Raw genomic sequence first — 18582 nt, 5'->3', positions numbered from 1 at the left:
AGAGAACGGAGGTGTTGCTTTATTGCCCAGGCTAGAATGCAGTCTAAAAATGGGTATTGAAAACCTCTTTTATACCAATAATTGTGCTTAATAATGAAGACAGGAACAAATGAGGGATGAAAATAACAAACAAGCAGCCAACCAATATTTCATTTAAACCTGTAAGTAGGTGTGATGCAGTGCTAATAAGACTGTATATTTTGTGTGTTTAAAGTGTATTTAAGTTAATTTTTGTGTACAGTATGAGAAAGCGGGGCTTAGTTTCTTTTTCTTTCTTTTTTATTTTTGCATATAGATATCCAATTGTCCTAGGCCAATGTGTTGAAAAGACCATCCCATTGAATTTTCTTGGGGCCTTTTTTGAAAAATTATTGAGCATTATTAATATATGAATTTCTTTCTTATAATTGCATATGCTACACTTAATCATCCTCTAGCTCTTTAGATGACATTATTAGGTCAGTATATTTTCCATATTTTCTGTCTGTCCTTCTTCGACCTCTACATTTAGGAAGTTAGTTTAGGCAACTGTTGCAATAGTTGAGGAGAAACATGATGGCAGCTTGGACAAGAAGGTAGCAGTGGAGGTGGTGAGAGGCAGTTGATTTCAGATACATTTTAGAGGTAGGGCTGATATTATTTGCTGACAGATGCAATGTATGGTGTAAGAAGTGACAGGTCAAGGACTCCAAATGTATGAAGGCAAGCAACTGGAAGGATGACATTACTGTTAACCATTAACTAAAATGAGAAGACTGTAAGTGGAGCCAGTTTGGCTGTAGGGATCTGGAGCTCAGTTGTAAACATGTGATGTTTGAGATGGATATCAGATGGCCAGAATGTAGCAGGATGTATGAGTCTGGAGTTCAGAGGTGACATTTGTGCTAGCTACACAAATTTAGAAGCATCAGCTTTTAGATGGTTTTAAAGATCCATGAGACCAGATGAGATCACCTAGGGAGTGAGTACAGATGGAAAAGAAAAAAGGCTCATGAACTAAGTCCTGGGACACTCCAAAGTTAAAGAGTTTGGGAGGTGAGGCAGAGCCAGGATAGGAGGCTGAGAAGCAGCAGCCCGCTGAATGCAGGAACGCACAAGATGACGAGGAGAGTGTGTGTCCTGGAAGCTAAGCGATGAGAATATTTCTAGAACCAAAAGTGATAAATTCTGTCCATTGATGCTAAGCAATCAGGAAAAACGCAGACTAACAACTGTTGGAGGAATTAGCAATTGATCATGGGTGACCAGCCAACAGCAGGTAGGTGCAGTGGGGGTGGGATTGGTGGGAATGGGGAGGGAGCCTGAGTGGAGCATGCTCAAGAGAAGGAAAAGGATGATTTTGTGGGATGACCAACTTGTCCTGGTTTGTCTGGGAATGTTCCTGGTTTTAGCATGAAGATTTGCATCCTATGACTTCTGGTTTGAAAACAGAAAGATTCCATGTCCTGGAACTCTTTCATTTCCAGGCAAACTGGGGTGGCTAGTCACCCCAATTTGAAGACACGGGAATAAATAGGTTTTTCAAGCAATGGTGTGTTAACTAGAGGAGGAAATGGTATCTGTCTATCATCTATCTACCTACCTACCATCTATCTACCTGTTTGAATGTGGAGGCAAAAAAGCGTGTTTGCATCCTGATAGAAAAAGCCCAGTAGATAGGGAAGATTTGTGAGTCAGGAGTAAGAGGGAAGGGTAGCTGGTGCAATGTCTTCATTATGTATTTTATCGGAGTGAGATGAAATACAATGACAGCATCAGTAGATGGGTGGCCCTAGCTAGGCACATGACCAGGCATCCATTGTGGCAGGAGGGATGGCAGAGGCATGGTCAGAGTGGCAAGTGAGTGGGCAGATGATTGCCTACATTTTGCCAGCGAAAAAGGAAGCGAGGTCATTAGCTCAGAGTGATTTGGGGCTGAGGGTGTAGGAGGTGAAGGTATGAGATGAAGGCATAAAGTATTTATTTAGGACAGTGGGAATGTGGAAGGGTTCGAGGAGTAGAGAGTGCCTGCTCTCCAGGATCCAAGCTCTCTTGAGGCTAGTGATCATGAATTTAAAACGGGGCCAGAGGGTATGGTTTTCTCTGGCTACATTCAGCAGCTCGAGTATTGGCACGGAACAGGAAGAGAGTCAGAGGGCTTGTCAAGAAGCGCTGATAAAGCAAGAGGAGCAGGGGCTGTGACTGATTATGACACTGAAGTTGGGCAAGAAGGCAGTGAGGACCTGAGAGAAGAGAGAGAATTGAAAACCAGTAGAATCGATGGATGTGCGTCCCAGTGGGACTAGAGGATTGCTGGAGTTGGGTACCAAAAGGAAGGAGCTGGAAAGAGAGGAGGTGGTGGGTGATCTGAGAGTAGAATACTTGAGATGGTGGGAGGTCGCTGTTGTAACAACCAGTGTCTATGGAATGACTGTAAGAGCAGTCAAAGTTCATGTGGGTTCCTGTCAACTTGCAGCTGTTTCTTGGCACCAACTCAAAGTGAGGTTCCACCCTTCTCCTTTTCACACATGAGTCAGACTCTGTCACTACTGGGCTGCTTGCCCACTCAGCTTAAAACCGTCTGGCACACTTCCCAGAATGAACATGGATTCTATTTAAAAAACAAGAAAATATGTCACACTGATGAGCATTTGTCCATGCACCCAGGGTGGTTACATGATGGTAGCATGTTGTATACACCTGTGTAATGAGTTCTTGTAGGATGGGCCCATCACTTCCATCTCTATGTCCTTTCAGCCCTAGAGCTGTGCCTGGCACACAGTTGGTACTCAATGGATGCTTACTCAAGTGACTTATATAGGATTGAATGTTAAGAGGAGACTCTTATGAAGACCTCAGTCTCTGCTCTGCAGTCTCCTCTCATAGAGGCGATTCCCTCATGGAGAGAATTTTACAGGCAAAGTTTAGGGAGCCTTTGTTCTTGCTTCCCTGAATCCTTTGCAGGAACACAGCTGCAGCACATAAATGACCTTCAAATGTAATGTAATACTTGGTAGCTCTCTTTTCAAAGAGACTCAGAGACAGTCCCTGCATGTTTTCCTTCTAAGACACTTGTGCAGGAGACCTGAAACCCACTCGACCCATCGGATGACAGCTGGCAGCAATGACAGGACAGTCCTGCCCCTTCATGTCACAAACCTGTTCCCAGGACACTCTCCACAGAGTCCCCAAGTCCTGCCAGGAAGACAGCCTGCCCAGCAGCATAAGAACGCCCACCGTCACACCCACACCCACCCTCCCACCCACACCCACACCTACACCCACACATGGAGTTGTCATTTGCTGCTTTATGAGGTTGGTCTTTCAAAGGAGAACAATAGTTTGGCTACAATCCAGGTGGCGAGGGTCTGAGAAAACTGGAAGCCAGGGAAAAGCTCAGAAGCCAGCAGCAGATAGGAAGCTGGTGAAAATCCATGAGAGTGAAGTACGTCTGAGATAGTCATGGGAAAGTTGGCATTAAGGCAAGGAATGAGTTTGGCTGGTCATCTGTGTAACTGCGGACCTTGGTTTGTTGATCTGTGAAATGGGAGAATCACTCGCAGGTGCTTTGTGCAAGGACCAGAGGATGGAGCCATAGGTTGTGTGCTGTGCCAATGAGCTCCAGCCACAGTTTTCCTTCTTCTTCAGGAGCCCCAAGCATTGCACAGCACTGGGAGGGTTGGGGGTGGGGGCGAGGAGGTGTGAACTCTTTTCACCTGATGGTGACTTTGCTTTGGGATTCATCACTTTCCCCATGAAGGGGAGTTTGCAACTGCCTTCCTCAAAAATTAATAGTTAGAAGGACCTGTTGAAACAGAGGGTGGGGACAAAGTACCCAGGGAAGGACTGGAGGTTGGTGACATCTTCCTCTTCTGCTCCTTCCTCTTCCTTGGTCAGTTCCACCCTGTGCTCTGCCTTGGAGGGACCACGGTTCCCAGTGTTGATCCAGCAGAAGTTGTCCCTTCCTCCAGCAAGTGCCACACTGAACCTCAGTCTGAGCATGGCCCAGGAGGCCCAGGTTCGTTTCCTGGTTAGAGGCATGATCTGGTGCATCCTGTTCCCTGGGGGAGTCTCAGTTTCTTTGTCTGCTCCTTCCCTCCAAACCAGGAGTGGGGTTTTTTGCCTTAGCAGCAAGCTTGGGAACCCTTCTTCCAAGTCCCAGACCCAGCCCTCTCCTCAGATCAGCTGTCCTCAGGACACCAGTGGGTGCTGTAATTTGACATTTCCACTTTTGACTTCCCCCAGCAGTGGAGCAGCATCACGGTGGCTCCACTGGGGCGTGGTGAATGTGTGAGAAAATGTAGGCACTTTTAGAAATGACTGGACACCAGTGGATTTTAACTTACCTTGAAGGCCTTCATGGACATGGTTTGCAGAGAAATTCTCAAGCCCTGCATGGTAACTGAAAATATCTGAGATGCCCGTTTCAGGCAAGGGCTGGTCCAATTGAATATGCCCAGGTAGAGAGAATTTAGGAAAATACTGCCTCCTCTTTCCATTCAGGAGAGTGAGAGGAGAAAACAGAGACGACATAATGTCATCTAATAAACTGCCCCCACCAGCAATCTCACTAATAAACTGCCCCCACTAGCAATTTCACTGCAGAATAACAGAATAAAGTTAATGTCAGCTGTGTTTCCTGAGTGCCTGCAATATGCAGGTCTGTGCCAGGTTCTTTACAAGGAAATTTTGATTCATCTTCACTGTAATCCCGGGCACTGGGTGCCCCGAATACCCACTGTACAAATAAGAAAATGGAGGGTTGAAGAGGTCAAGAGATTTGCCCAGTGGTTGGGAACATGGTTCATAAAAAGCTAGGAGTGAACTGAACGCAGAAGCCTCTTCTCTAGCGTGATGCTGCTTCTCAGACTGGACGTGGCCTGCTCCTGAGCGCAGTGGAATAGAAGCATCTGTCTGTCTGCTTATCTTTGTTCCAACACAAAGCCTTCCCCTGTTTTCTTCCCTCTGTAAGGTCAGCCTTGAGGGCCTCGAAGGTCCTGGGGGAGGATTGAGAGCTACTTTTTCTTGTGTTTACCTTTCCGTGTCTTACATCAATGACACATGATGGGGACATGTTCTTACTTAGAAGTGAAATCTAGAAAGTCAAACTCTTAGAAGCAAGAGCAGAAGTGGGTGGCCAGGAGCTGGGGAGAGGGAACTGGGGAGAGGTTGATCAAGGGATAAAAGTTCAGATGAACACATTCCGGATTCCTATTGTGCACCATGTGCCTAGAGGTATGTATACAGCACTGTGTGCTTGAAATGCACTAAGAGATTAGATCTTAAGTGTTCTCACCATACACACAAAAAGTGGTACTTATGTGAGGTGATGGATCTGTGAATTAGTTGGACTGTGGGAATCATGTTCAATGTACGCGTACATTGAAACAGCACGTTGCACACCTTAAACATACACAACTTTTATTTGTCAATTCTACCTCAAGAAAGCTGGAAACAGATTAAAATGAAAAGCACAAATTAGGGAACAAAGACAAACCATCTGTGGGCACAGTTTCTGCATGGCAGCCTGAGGATGACTTGTGTCCACAGCCTGGGGGACGGCTGAGCATTGAGAATCTATCTTCCCAGCTTTAGCTTCCCAATTGCCTTGACCACAAGAAAGCACGCCTTCTTCCCTCTTCCCACTATGACTCACCTAGCAGCTTCCTGGTAGCAGGAGGCTGGAGCCTCCTAGCAGCTCCAGCATGGGTAAACCAAGCAAAGTGGGGGGTGGCGGGAAAGCTGGAGGCTGTCTCCTGCCTCTCCAGGAGAAGGGTGCTTGAGGAGCATGAGAAAGTCCCATCAGGATGAGCTCAACCCTCAGCTCCATGCAGCCCATGGCATGTCCATCAGACAGGTCTTCGGCAGGGAATGAAAACTCAGGGCTAAACAAAGTGCACGGTCCCCGCCTTCTATGATCCCATGGTCCACACACATAGTCTACAATACGAGTGACTCTGTGCCCCTGAAAACATCTGGCAATGATTGGGGACATTGTTTGGTCATCACTACTGTGTGTGTGTGTGTGTGCTGCTGGCATTCAGTAGGTAGAACATCCAGGGGTGCTGCTAAACATCCTGTAATGCACAGAAAAGCCCCTGAACAGCACAGGGCTCTCCAGCCCATGATGTGACGAGGCCGAGAAACTCTGATTTGGAAGACAGGGCTGGGTCTGAGGACAGAAGGATGGGTGTAGAGAAGGCACTTAGGGCACAACACGTGGGTAACCACTTGGTGATTTTTAACGACGGGGGATCTGGAAGATCTATCAAGAAGCAATGAGATTTAGGTCAGAGCTTCCCAGTCCTTCATGGGCACATGAATCTCCTGGGATCTTGTGAAAATGAAGATACTGGTTCAGTAGGGGTGTGTGTGTGTGGGGGGGTCTGAGATCCTCTAATTCTCACAGCTCCCGATGAAGCCAGTGATGTTGGTCATAGACTACACATTGAGTATCAAAGACCTCAAATACTTGAGAAAAGCAAGGAATTTGATCACAGAGTGTGGCCAAAAGGAGAGACATGCAGGTGGCTGGAAAACGGCTTTATGTAAAGCCTCCCTGAGAGGTGATCAGTAGAGCAGCGTGGTCCCAGCTCCCTCTGAGTTAATTACCAGTCATGTTGACTGCATCAGTATATGAGCTGAAATGACAGCTCCTTGGACACTTTCCAACAACAGTCCATGGAACTGTAGCTTGTTTAAAGGTCTTATGTTAAAATGCCTGCCATGTTCACGTGCTGTTTGGGAAATGCTGAGTAAAGCTAAGTTAAACATTGTTCCATTCTGTACCCCTTCTCAGCGCTTTGAAGTGCTAAGGTGAATTGCAAATCTCTCAGAGGAAGATGTAATGTGACAACATGGTGGTGGTGGTAATGATGAGAATGATTTTATTGTGCTGGCACATTTGTTTCCATCTCTTGGAGGAGTGAATGACTGAATTCTGTTTGATAATTAGTGCATGACCTAGTTCTACCCCCTCATGTCATGGTCCAGAAGACCAGAGAGATTTCAGCCTCCAGCTGCAGAGACTGCAGAGGTGCATTCAGGGGGCAGGGATAGCTGTTTTACCTTATTGGGAAGGGCTGAGTGCATGTGTCAAAATTCTCCTTCACCAGTGCCCCTCTGTCTCTCTGACTTTCCCTGTGTCAGAAGGAATGAAGACCGCGGTGCCATTGCAGCTGTAGGGCGTAACTGTGCAGGTGGTAGAAACATAGGAGCAGGAACCTGCCCAGATGCTGCATTGTGGGCACCAGGATTATGGGCCTCTTGCTCATCGAAAAGGGCCTGGTCACAGTGAGCTTTGGGTCAAGCAAGGGAGCAGTGGTATTTGCCATTATTTAGGTGGGAGACACTTATCTAGAGAGAGGGGCCTAGAGAAGGGTTAGGTAGATGCTCTGTGAGAGATGGAGAGAGAGCCCCTGGGTTCCCCATGGTATTCCTGGTCTAAACCTGAGGCTTAAGGCTCCCTGCTATCTGTCAGGTCTGGCGGGTCATCCTTCCACTGTCCTCTGCTGTGGTCATCAACCTCCCCATCTCAGAAACCCCTGTGCACAGTGCATCAGGGTTTGGCAAAAACCTTCATTCAAAGCAAGTCATCAAGGAAAACCTGGAGGTGGGAGTAGGGGTGGGAGTGTCATGAATAGGGGTCACAAATTCCAGTTTTTTTTTCTTTTTCTATTTCTTTTTCCTTTTTTTTTTTTTTTTTTTTTGAGATAGAGTTTTGCTCTGTTATTCAGGCTGGAGTGCAGTGGTGTGATCTCAGCTCACTGCAACATCTGCCTCCCAGGTTCAAGCGATTCTCCTACCTCAGCCTCCCGAGTAGCTGGGATTACAGGCATGTGCCACCAGGCCTGGTTAATTTTTGTATTTTTAGTAGAGACTAAAAATACAAAAATGCATTCTCACCACATTAGCCAAGCTAGTCCCAAACTGCTGACCTCAGGTGATCCATCTGCCTCGGCTTTCCAAAGTGCTGGGATTACAGGCGTGAGCCACTGAGCCTGGCTCCCCTATTTCTTAAAAATGTCCAAAATCTGAATTCACCTCTGGCTTAGTGGGAAATTTCATTCAGCCAATAACACAAGTTATAGTGTAATGAGTGCCTCTGTGCTCAGGGTTCAGCTTTTTAATGAGTCAAGATTAAGAGAAAGATTGTGTGTGCTCATGGTACACAGTAAGTGCTCAGCAAAAGCTGGCTATTACTATTACTAGTGGCAATACCTTTACTACAGGCTGTTCTCTGTTTGCCAGATCCTGCCCAACCCCCCCAGATCCTTTCCCTCCCCTGTTTTGTGCCCTGAGAGGCTGACCCCTTTGGAATGAGCTACTGGGCTCTCCTGCCAGCCGGCTTCCTCTTGGGTTTGGTAGTGGGAGTCCTGGGCAGGAGAAGAGAGAAGCTAGGGTGTTCCTTCCAGTTCCCTCCCTGCTCTGCTCCACATCTTTGGGAATAGCTGCATCCCCCAGCCACTGCAGATAGCCCCCTCCAAGCACCCTTTATCTCCATTGCTCCAGAGGTTGGTCATGATTCATGCAACATGAGATGGCTGAATGAAGGAATAATTGATTGACTGAATCTATTTCTTCATAAGCCTAGTTTATGTGAACAATAACTAGCAATCAAAAAAATGTCCAGACACCAAACACAGGCAATACCCACCAGGAAGAAATATACTCTTCTTAGAAGCAGCTTTGATGGAACAATTACTGAAATGACTTAGATGACAATTATTCTGAAGCCCTTGCTTTGACAATTCAGGTTGCTCCTGTTAGATTTCTGCTTCCACTCAGTCCCCCACCAGATGCTGTGTTGTCCTGTGGGAGGAACTTTCCCAGCATGTAATGACAGAGGTTAAAGCTATGTATTTATGCGATTCTCAGTGGGATCACCATCCAAGGCCAGGAGAGAAGCCTTGAAGGTCCAGCCAACAAAATGAGCAAAATCATGTTTCTCAGATCAGTGACTCTTAGGGTTGCTGGTGCTTCCCCAGGCTGGAAATTGAGTTAATATTAACAGGCCGGAGGTGGTATGGGCTTGTGAAATCATAGGACTGCCCACCCCGGTCCCAATGGACAGTCTTGTTCATTCACCCCGCCTCCTGCACCCCAGTTGCTCTCCAGTTATAATGCTCAGGAAGGAGGGAGGTGGGCTGGGACTCGAACAGCAGCATGTTGTCTCTCTAAACCAAGAACGTTGAACTCCCAGGGGGCCAAGTCAACATCCTTTTAGTGGATGCCACTGAGTCCTGGGAGTGTAGGGGCATCTGAAGGCACCACATCACTGTCTTTGGGCACAAGGGCATGTTGTTGCAGAGAAGGCAACAGATGTTCTTGGCAGGAAAGTAAGCTCTGGGATCTCCTTACAGTTTTTCTGGGCACAGAGTAGGTATATATATCCATGTGGCACATGAGATATGTTGATACAAGCATGCAATGTATAATAATCACATAATGTATTTTACCAATAACTAATTTTGAAATTAGTTATTTACCAAAGATTTACCCAAGTTGTGTGAACTTAAAAACATTTGGGTTAATTATTTTTGATAAAATACTTAAGTGCTTAATTTGCCCCCTTAATTAACTGATTAGAGCTGTTTCATGTATCTTGGTAGAAGAATATTACATACATTACAACATAAAAAGATATAGACAATACAAATACATCGAAGTAGTTTCCCTAGCTTTCATTTTGAAATTTTAATCATGAAACAGTAAAGCGTAGTAATATAAACTCATCAATTTATCAAAGAGCAGTTTGATTCAAATTGAATTTTTCACAAAATGAAACCTGTTCATATGGCTAAATTATATTTGCCCAGTAAAAAGATTTATGACAAGTCTTCCGCTGTCAACCAAAATTTGGGTAATGCAGCTTTCATAGCAGTTTGATGTTTTAAGAACAACTCTTAATTCTCTTTTTTTCAGTTCCAAATGAGTGTAGGAATGAAATATTTAAATGTTTCAATTTTATCTGGAACTGACAGAACTGTATAAGAAAAACAAATTGTTCAAGTGGCCTTGAGTTTCAGAAACAAATTTATCTTTTTGTTTTGCCAGCCTGGTTTACTTGACTAATCAATGTGGGCAGGGAAGTATTTCATAGAGAGACATTTAATGGTTTTTTTGCTTAGGTTTTTTGGGCTCATGCATAGCAACAAAGCAAAATTTTTTTATGCCAGACAGAGATATCACATATTATTTCTCTGAGCTCAAGGTTTTCACCTGCTTGATCTAACTTTTTATAAAGATGTATCTAATTCTTTCCTTTGTAGACTATCAGCCTTTTAATTAATGCTTCTGTCACCCTAAGTGATTGTTAGTCAGGCAAATCTATATGGACATTTCCAAAACAGATGACTGTTATCTATACAAGTTTAGGTTGTTGGTTGCCATGGAGCTGTTATAGTTTGAAGCTGTTGCTGTCTCTTTTTTTAAATGTTGGCTTAAAAGATGAGGGAGAAAAACTTCTAAACTGCTTTTGAAATAAGCAACAGTAGATTATTTTAATATAAGTAAAAAGCCAATAGACTCAAAGTAAACAGAAAGGAGGAAGAAAAAAACAGGGAAGTTAAGAGCCTGTGGAATTTGAATAATCCCTATGATGACCATTGATTTTAAAATGTGCACTAGAAAAAACTATGAAGCCAGCTATAATCAGAAAACCTGGTATGCCTTGATACTTGAGAATTAGACTTGATTTCTTTTTACTCTCTTAAGAGCAAAGAAAATCCTCTAGCTCCTGCCAAGGAATGTCAGGAGTTTGAACAAGTATTTTAGACGGGGGCAACTGCCTTAGTGACTTTTAATTTGCTGTCTCATGCTCACCATTTAGAATGTTAATTTTTGCTCTTGAATAATGTTCAGAAACAAGCAAGGGGGGGAACATAAAAGATCTAAATTATTTATATATGTGCATAACCAAACCAAATGAGACCCAAATCAAATTGCCCATACATTTTAAGCCAGATGTACAGATGAAACAAAATCTTAAATCAGGCGAGCTGAATTGACAAAAATTGAATTCACTAGAAAAGACTTTCCTCACAGAATGTAAGATCTGTAGAAACCAGAAGAATCCACTCACCATAGAGATGAAATGTCTTTGTACCAGAAAACACTTATCAGAAATGCCAAAAAGTCTCTTATCATCCTGGGAGGAATAAAAAGTTCTTTACTTAAGATGGCCTTATTGAAATCAGATCTCAAATAAAGTCAAATAACTTCTACAGAAATGGAGGCTTTGCTTGAGAGAAGATACATCAGGGCAGAAAAGGTGAGTCCTTAGACTAAAAGGCTCAAATGAATATTGAACACAATCTCAAGAATCGCAGATGCCTTCCAAAGGTGATCTTGCTTGAGGTTGCCCTTCTGACTCCAGTTATGCCAACCTGTATAACACACAGATAGGGAGAGTCTCCAAAAGAAAGTGGTGTTTATTCAGGAATGGGCATTGCAATGGGAATACATGTGCTATCATAAGCTATGTGCGTATTCAGAAAAGTAAAGGAAGACAAAGATTTTTAAAGGAAAAACAAGGAGAATTACATTATTGTTTTGAGATAATTATCCTTGGCTATGAGGATCAATAACAAAGGTGTCACAGTCTAAAGTTGGACAGGCAGTTACTGGGCAGATAATACTCACAGAAGTAGTTTTTGGTATAGGATTGTGACAACCTTTGTGCAAGGTTGTGGTTTTTGCAGATTCTTTTGTGATGGTTTTTATCAGGCATTTGTGCATGAGGACCCTCCCTTTCACACCATCCCTGGCTCCATTTTTCAGGATTCTTTTTTTACACAGGTGACTCCATTTTGATTCTGACTACTTTCACAACGTGTTGTAAAATTCCCTTTGCTAGTATTTTTTTTCAGGATTTCTTTTTTCTTTCATCAATGTTCATAAGCAACATTGGTTTATATATATTTTTTTCTTGTAATATTTTGTCTGGCTTTGGTTTCAGAGTAATTCTGGCCTCATAGAATGAGTTAGAAAGTGTTCCCTCCTCTTCAACTTTTTGCAAGAATTAGTGTAGGATTGGTTTGAATTCTTCCTTAAACATTTGTTAGAATTCGGCAGTGAAACCATCAGCCCTGAGCTTTTCTTTGTTGGGAGGTTTTTGATTACGGATCCAATCTCCTTACTAGTCATACATCTGTTCAGATTGTCTGTTTCTTGTGATTCAGTCTTAGTAGGTTATGTGTTTCTAGGAACTTATGTATTTTGTCTAGATTATCCAATTTTCAGTGAACAGTTGTTCATAGTATTCTCTTATGTTCCTTTTTATTCCTATGAAAAGCTCTGGTCATGTCCACTTTTTCATTTCTGAGTTGAGTTATTTTAGTCTTCACATTTCTCTTAGTCAATCTAACAAAAGACTTGTCAATGTTGTTCTTTTCAAAGAACCAATTCTTCGTTTTGTTGATTTTCTCTATTATTTTTCTACTGTTGATGTTCTCTATTATTTTTGTATTCTTCGTTTTGTAGATCTTTGCTCTAATCTTTAGTTTCCTTCACTCTGCTAGCTTTAGGTTTAGTTTGTTCTCTTTTCTTTCTAGTTCCTAAAGGTATAGTTGGGTGTTGGTTTGAGCTCATTGTTTTTTAATGTAAATATTTTCAGCTACAAACTTCCCTCTTAGCACTACGTTTTTGCACATGAAATTTTGGTGTGTTGTGTTTTCATTTGTCTCAAGAGTTTCTAATTTTCCTTGTACTATCTTTAACGATTGATTAAGAGTATGTTGTTTAATTTCCATACATTTGTGGATTTTCCAGTTTTACTTCTGTTATTGATTCCTACTTTCATTTTAATCAGGAAAAAATACTTTGTATGGTTTAAATATTGTAAAATATACAAAGATCTGTTTTGTGGCCTAATATATGGTATATCCTGCAGAACGTTCCATGTACACTTCAGAAAAATGTGTTTTCCACTGTTTTGGGGTAGAGTATTCTGTATGTTAGTCTATAGCGTTGTTCAAGTTTTCTGTTTTCTTATGATCTTCTGTCTGCTTGTTCTATTGGTAATTGAAAGTGGGGTATTATATTCTCCTACTATTATTGTGTTACTGTCTATTTCTTCCTTCTATTGGGTCAGTGTTTGCTTCATATATTTCAGAGTGCTGATGATGGGTGAATGTATATGTATAATTGTTTTATTTTCTGACTGAATTGAATGGCATTTTTGGCATACAGTTTGCATTTTATAAAGGTAAATATATCAGTCCTTGTTTTATGATTTTTGTGTTTTCTGTCTTCTTTAGAAAAGTTTTACCCACTTAAAAAAATTAAGAAATAAATTACATCATGCTTTCTTCCAGAACATTGATATTTTTTCTATTTTAATATTTGATATACCCAGAGGTCTCAACACCATTATTTACCTTGGACTTTACCCTTTAACGCCTGAGCTCATTGCAGTCCCTCACAAGAATACAGATCCCATAGCTTTCTCCCTATTGTGTGGCCTCCCCAATTTACCCTTTTCTTACCGATGTCCTCTTTATTTCTCTCTCCTAAAAAACTCTAAACACTCAATTAAGTGTTCTGACCCACCTCCTGAGAGGTCTCTCTTTTGTCATGGCTGGCTCGCTCTAGCTGCTACATTTCCTCCTAGGAAATAACTACCTTTTATATCAGATGAGCTTTGGAGTTAGAGATACAGGTCAGGGAAATGGTGAGGACTCCAGCAGGTAAAGGATGGGGTCATGAACCCAGATAAGAGAGAGAAATAAGGTGATAGGAAAGATCGCCAGGTCATGAGAAGAGTTAATGGATACGTATCTCCTTTCAGGCCAGGCGTTCTAAACAAGAGATCAAAGGTGGAGTCCCCCTGGGACAGAAGGGTGGGGCCCGGAGAGCAGTGAGGAGAAGGCACAGTGTCTTCTGGAATCTGGGTAACAAGCTCTGAAGGGCCAGAGCTAAAAGGACAGTCCTTTCTCCTCTGAGACCCTTAGGGTGGGAGGCATGGGGTCCGCCAAGGTCTTGGACGCTGAGGTTTCTCAGGCTGGAGTTTCAATGGAGTTGCTTAAGAAAGAAGGATCCTGAAGCAGAGGGGCCTGTTGGAAAGCAAGGGGGCATCCCCAAGGCTGAGTCCTTCCTGCCTCTGCAGGTGGAGACACAGGTGAAGATCAGGAGACCACAGGGGAGTCCCAGCCTGGCGAGGGCAGGAGGGAACTGTAAAGGTTGTCAGGCCAGCAGAGGACTTAGTGAATTCACCTCTCCCTTTCAGGCCAGGAGTTGTAACCAAGAGATTAAGGGCAGAGGCACTTACCCTCTGCAGGGACCCACCCTGTGCTGGGCACTTTGTGAGAGATGCAATTCCATTCCCCAACTCACTCTGTCCCGCAGGATCACTGAGATTCAGATGCCTGGGTTCAAAGCCTGGCTCTGGCCAATTGGAGCTAAAACTCTGTGTGCCTCAGTTTCCTGCTGTGTCAAGTGCAGATATATCCAGGCAGGGAGGCTCCCGGCGCTCTCCCCCAGCGTCAGCTCCAGAGGAGGCTGAGGGAGAACTCCTCACCTGGCAGAGCCTGTGTGTTCCGTAGAGAGGCTCGCTGCGCTGACTTGCACACAGGCCACACTCCACGTGATCTCAGGGCTTCTCATGCTCACTAGCCTATGGAGTGGGGGTGTGCGGACGCTCAGTGCCTGTGTCCAGGAACCCCTGTCCCAGAAATCAGCCTGGGGCACCTCCAGCTCCTGCCAAGATGTTTGTCTCCAGTGAGCCTGACCTCACCCAAGGGCCTCGAAGTTCTTCCCTGGGTGAGCTCAGTTTAGCAGAACCAGCCTGTGCGAGGCCGTGTGGGAGTGTGGGTGGAAGGGAGCCCCATGGCCTTCCAAGATCCAGGTTCCTTTCTCCTTGACGTGCCCTCAGAGGGGTGACAAGAGGAACCAAGGAATCTATACACGCTAGGGGCCTGGAACCGTGCCTGACCCTTGGTGGATGCCCAGTAATCGCCAGCTGCCTGAAGTCACCAGGCTTGTGTCTACCAAGACCCTGGCCCAGGAATCTCTCATCAGGAGCTGGAATTTATGTTGCTTGGGCTTACTAGTCCATTTGTGTGGGTACTTAGGGTGATGACACCAGCTGCCAAGTGCCACCCAATGGCTCCTGGGTGTGACTGGGAAGGACTTGTTCTCTCCACTCCAGTGAGGGGTCCTTGTTTGAGGATAAAGGGAGTTAAGATTCTGTCATTCTCACTACATCTGCATCTGTTTCATATAACACACACAGTCATAGACACACACTAACTCAGAGCACACAATCACAGAAACACCCACACACACAAACACAGACACATCCACAGCCACAGACACATCCTCAGTCTAGATAGAAACACCTGGACACACAGACACATATAGACTTGCACACACATTCACACAGAGAAACATCACACACACAGCCTTGCCCAGAACTATATGCAAACACATAGAAACACCTAGGGACACTAACACACGCAGACTCAGACACGCAGACACACACACTCTCAGCCTCACATTGACGCAGAGACACACAAAGAAACACACACACACAGACATATTCACAGCCATATGCAGACACAGAGACAGAATTCCTAGATACATGGAGACACAGACATGCACACACATACAAACACAGAGACACACACATACACACAGACACACACACACAGGCACATGGTGTAGCCCCTCTCACTCTGGGACACACAGATGCCACCAAAGGCTGCACATCTGACTTTCCTGACCTCCGGGTCAGGGACTGGCAGAGGGGGAAGTTGTGGCAGTGGCCCCAGCTGCCTCTCACAGTCTGCTTTGCACTCACAGGGTGGAGACATTCTCTCCTCATGCTGCCAGTGAGAACAGGAGGCTCAGGAAAGTGGCTTTTCTGGGTTGCACAGTGCCACAGCGTTCTCCTAGCACTCAGGCCGGGGCCCAGCTCTCCCTGGCTGACCCACACTTGGTGGCCACTTCTGGTAGCCCCTTCTTCTTCCATAAGCTCCTGGGTCCAGGCCCATAATCTGAGGATCAGCTCCCTCCATCCTCGCCTGGCACGTGCCTGCCCAGCCATGTGCTCCATGAACACAGTTCAGGGGGCCTGGAGAGGGCACTGACCTGGAGCCCACACATGGCCTCAGTGCACCAAGGGAGACTCAGAGACGACAGGGAGGGAGCTGTAGTCACACGCAGGCAGGGGTCAGCTCAGCTTTCTTTAATGTCATCCAGGGAGGGGGCCAGGGATGGACGGGAGGGGCTGAGGAGGGAAAGGCAGTTATTTTTGGGTGGGATTCACCACTTTTCCCATGAAGAGCGGAAAGTTGGTGTTGTCTTCCTTGATGATGACCAGGAAGGGCCGGTTGAACATGAGTGTCTGATACTTAGACCAGGCCTTCTCTTCCAGATAGGGGGCTCCGGTGGCTTCGGTCTCTTTCTCATCAACCCTCAGCTCAGCCACATGCACGGCCTGGAAGGGAGAGAAGCAGAGATGCGTGCTGGGGCCGAGCTGTGCCCCAGCCCAGGCCTGGAGCAAGGCCTGTGTGGACAGTCTCATCCTAGGAGGTGAGGCGCTCACTCGGGCCTTTCTCCACCCAGATGGTCCTGGCTCTGCAGGTCTTCCCCCTCCCTGTCACACAGGCCCTGCTCTCCCCAAGGCTTTGGCTGATGGGGCTGGATGCCCTCCATCTACCTTCCCTCTAAGCATCTCTCCCCCTGCTCAGGATGCACCCACAACTCAGAAGGTGGACGAGCATCCCTGCTGCACTTCATTTGTGTTTCTTGGCCCCTTCCTCAGACTCAGGACAGAGCTGTGACCCCTACACAATCTAATCAGAGAAAATAACTATTAGGTACTATGCTTAGTACCTGGGTGATGAAATAATGTATACAACAAACCCCCATGGTTTAACTATGTAACAAACCTGCACATGGACCCCTGAACCTAAAAGAAAAGTTAAAAAAATTAAAGCAATCAGAAGTTAACCTTGGTTTGCTCTCCTTTGAGCTCCTCTATGCCCAAAGAATGTTAGTATCAAGCTAACCATCTTGTTATGGCAGCCGGAAAGGCTCTCCTTTCCAGTACATGGCTTTAAGCTCCTTGAGGACATGGACTTTGACAGTGACTTTCAGAGTGCCCAGACCCCAAGATAATGCAGCCATTCACTAAATTACAGTTGTTCTTTGGATACCTTTAATTTTCCTAAATTAATGTCATCTTTAGCTGACATCACTCATTGATTTGAACTTGGCAATACACCCAAAATTCAAAATCTCACAGATGAAAGGGGCCAGGAAGTCTTTTGAAATGACTGAGCCTAAGCTTTTCTGCATCAATATGGATAAATTAAGGCCCAAAACGAGAAGGTCCTGGGCAAAGTGTCAGTGACACAACAGCGGGGGTCCCCAAAGGTGTAGGCTGCACGGGAGGCGCCTCCCCAGCTCCGCCGTCTGACCATGCCCGGCTCAGTGTATCTCAGGCATCCTCAGGAGCTCAGCCTGGGTCTTCATTTGTGTCTCTTGGCTCCTTCCTCAGCCTCAGTACAGAGCTGCCACCCCCACGCAATCTGCCAGCTGACACCAGGGGACAATACGGTCTTCTGGGTGACCTTACCTTGGAGAGCTTCAGGGGTGCCTCCTGACTGACTCCAGAGAGGTCAGCTTCATTGCTGAAGATCTTGGTGATGCCCAGATTCCTGAGGACTGGCTTAAGTTCGTAGTTTTCAGAAATGAACAGTCTGGGAAAATGTAGACTGATGGTCCTGGTGTGAGGAAAGACAATCAAGGCATGGTGCAGCATTGCTCCTGTTCTTCTGGAAGCCACCACAGCGCGGTGCTTTCTTTCTGATCGTTTCTCCCACTTAGCGCCATGTCCTCACCCACATCAAGATCAGAAGTCAGAGGGAGAGGATCAGAGAAAATAACTATTGGGTGCTGTGCTTAGTACCTGGGTGATGAAATAATCTATACCACAAACCCTTATGTTAGCAAACCTGCACATGGACCCCTGAACCTAAAAGAAAAGTTAAAAAAAAAAATAAAACAATCAGAAGTTAACCTTGGTTTATTCTCCTTTGAACTCCTCTATACCCAAAGAATGTTAGTATCAAACTAACCATCTTGTTACAGCAGCTGGAAATGCCACCTCCTTTGAGAAGCCCTCCAGGCAGATTCTAGGTGTCCTGGAAGCCTGTGTCATCCTGCCCTGTAGTGTTTGGTACTGGGACCCCAGCCTGGAACATCCCCAGAGCCCTACACTCAGGAGAACATGCAGATGGTGGCACCTATTCAGGGGATGAGAGGAGTGACCACCCCATGCTGAATGCTCCCCTCTGGTTTTCCATGGGGAGACAAGGCCACCCGAGCAGGATCTGGCATGAGTAGGCAGCCTGGCTCTGGGCAATCTGATCAGTTACCCTCTCAGCCTCCTGGTTTTTTAATCAAACCCTGGAGCAGGGGCCTCAAAAAGTGCTGGTGTGGGACAGAAGAGTTCCTGCCTTGGTTGCTATTATGAACCCCAACACCTTTTGTATTTTCTTTTTCTTTTCTTTCTTTCTTTCTTTCTTCTTTCTTTCTTTCTTTCTTTCTTTCTTTCTTTCTTTCTTTCTTTCTTTCTTTCTTTCTTTCTCTCTTTCT

At 45.1% G+C, this 18582-nt stretch overlaps 1 protein-coding gene and 1 long non-coding RNA gene across 2 annotated transcripts in view; one reads left to right on the top strand and one right to left on the bottom strand.

Moving 5' to 3' along the window:
* Positions 1 to 505: 505 nt before the first annotated feature.
* The window catches only part of LOC116557820, a 19265-nt gene continuing 1188 nt past the window's right edge, over positions 506 to 18582 (top strand). Inside the window, exons 1-2 of the long non-coding RNA XR_004271710.1 lie at positions 506 to 1258; positions 16355 to 16512. This is a non-coding gene — a long non-coding RNA (uncharacterized LOC116557820). The remainder of the gene's footprint in view (positions 1259 to 16354; positions 16513 to 18582) is intronic.
* LOC116557819 (putative alpha-1-antitrypsin-related protein) overlaps positions 16152 to 18582 on the bottom strand; it is a 5842-nt gene continuing 3411 nt past the window's right edge. The window contains exons 3-4 of the mRNA XM_032287531.1: positions 17561 to 17708; positions 16152 to 16417 (exon numbers count right to left, since the gene is read on the bottom strand). Coding sequence (XP_032143422.1) covers positions 16226 to 16417; positions 17561 to 17708 — 340 coding nt within the window. The 3' untranslated portion in view covers positions 16152 to 16225. The remainder of the gene's footprint in view (positions 16418 to 17560; positions 17709 to 18582) is intronic.

Source organism: Sapajus apella, unplaced genomic scaffold, assembly GCF_009761245.1.
Source record: "Sapajus apella isolate SASKATOON/1434 unplaced genomic scaffold, GSC_monkey_1.0 scaffold20, whole genome shotgun sequence".
Classification (NCBI taxonomy): domain Eukaryota; kingdom Metazoa; phylum Chordata; class Mammalia; order Primates; family Cebidae; genus Sapajus; species Sapajus apella.
The sequence above is the reverse complement of the archived record's forward strand: the minus strand, read 5'-3'. Positions and strand labels throughout refer to the sequence as shown.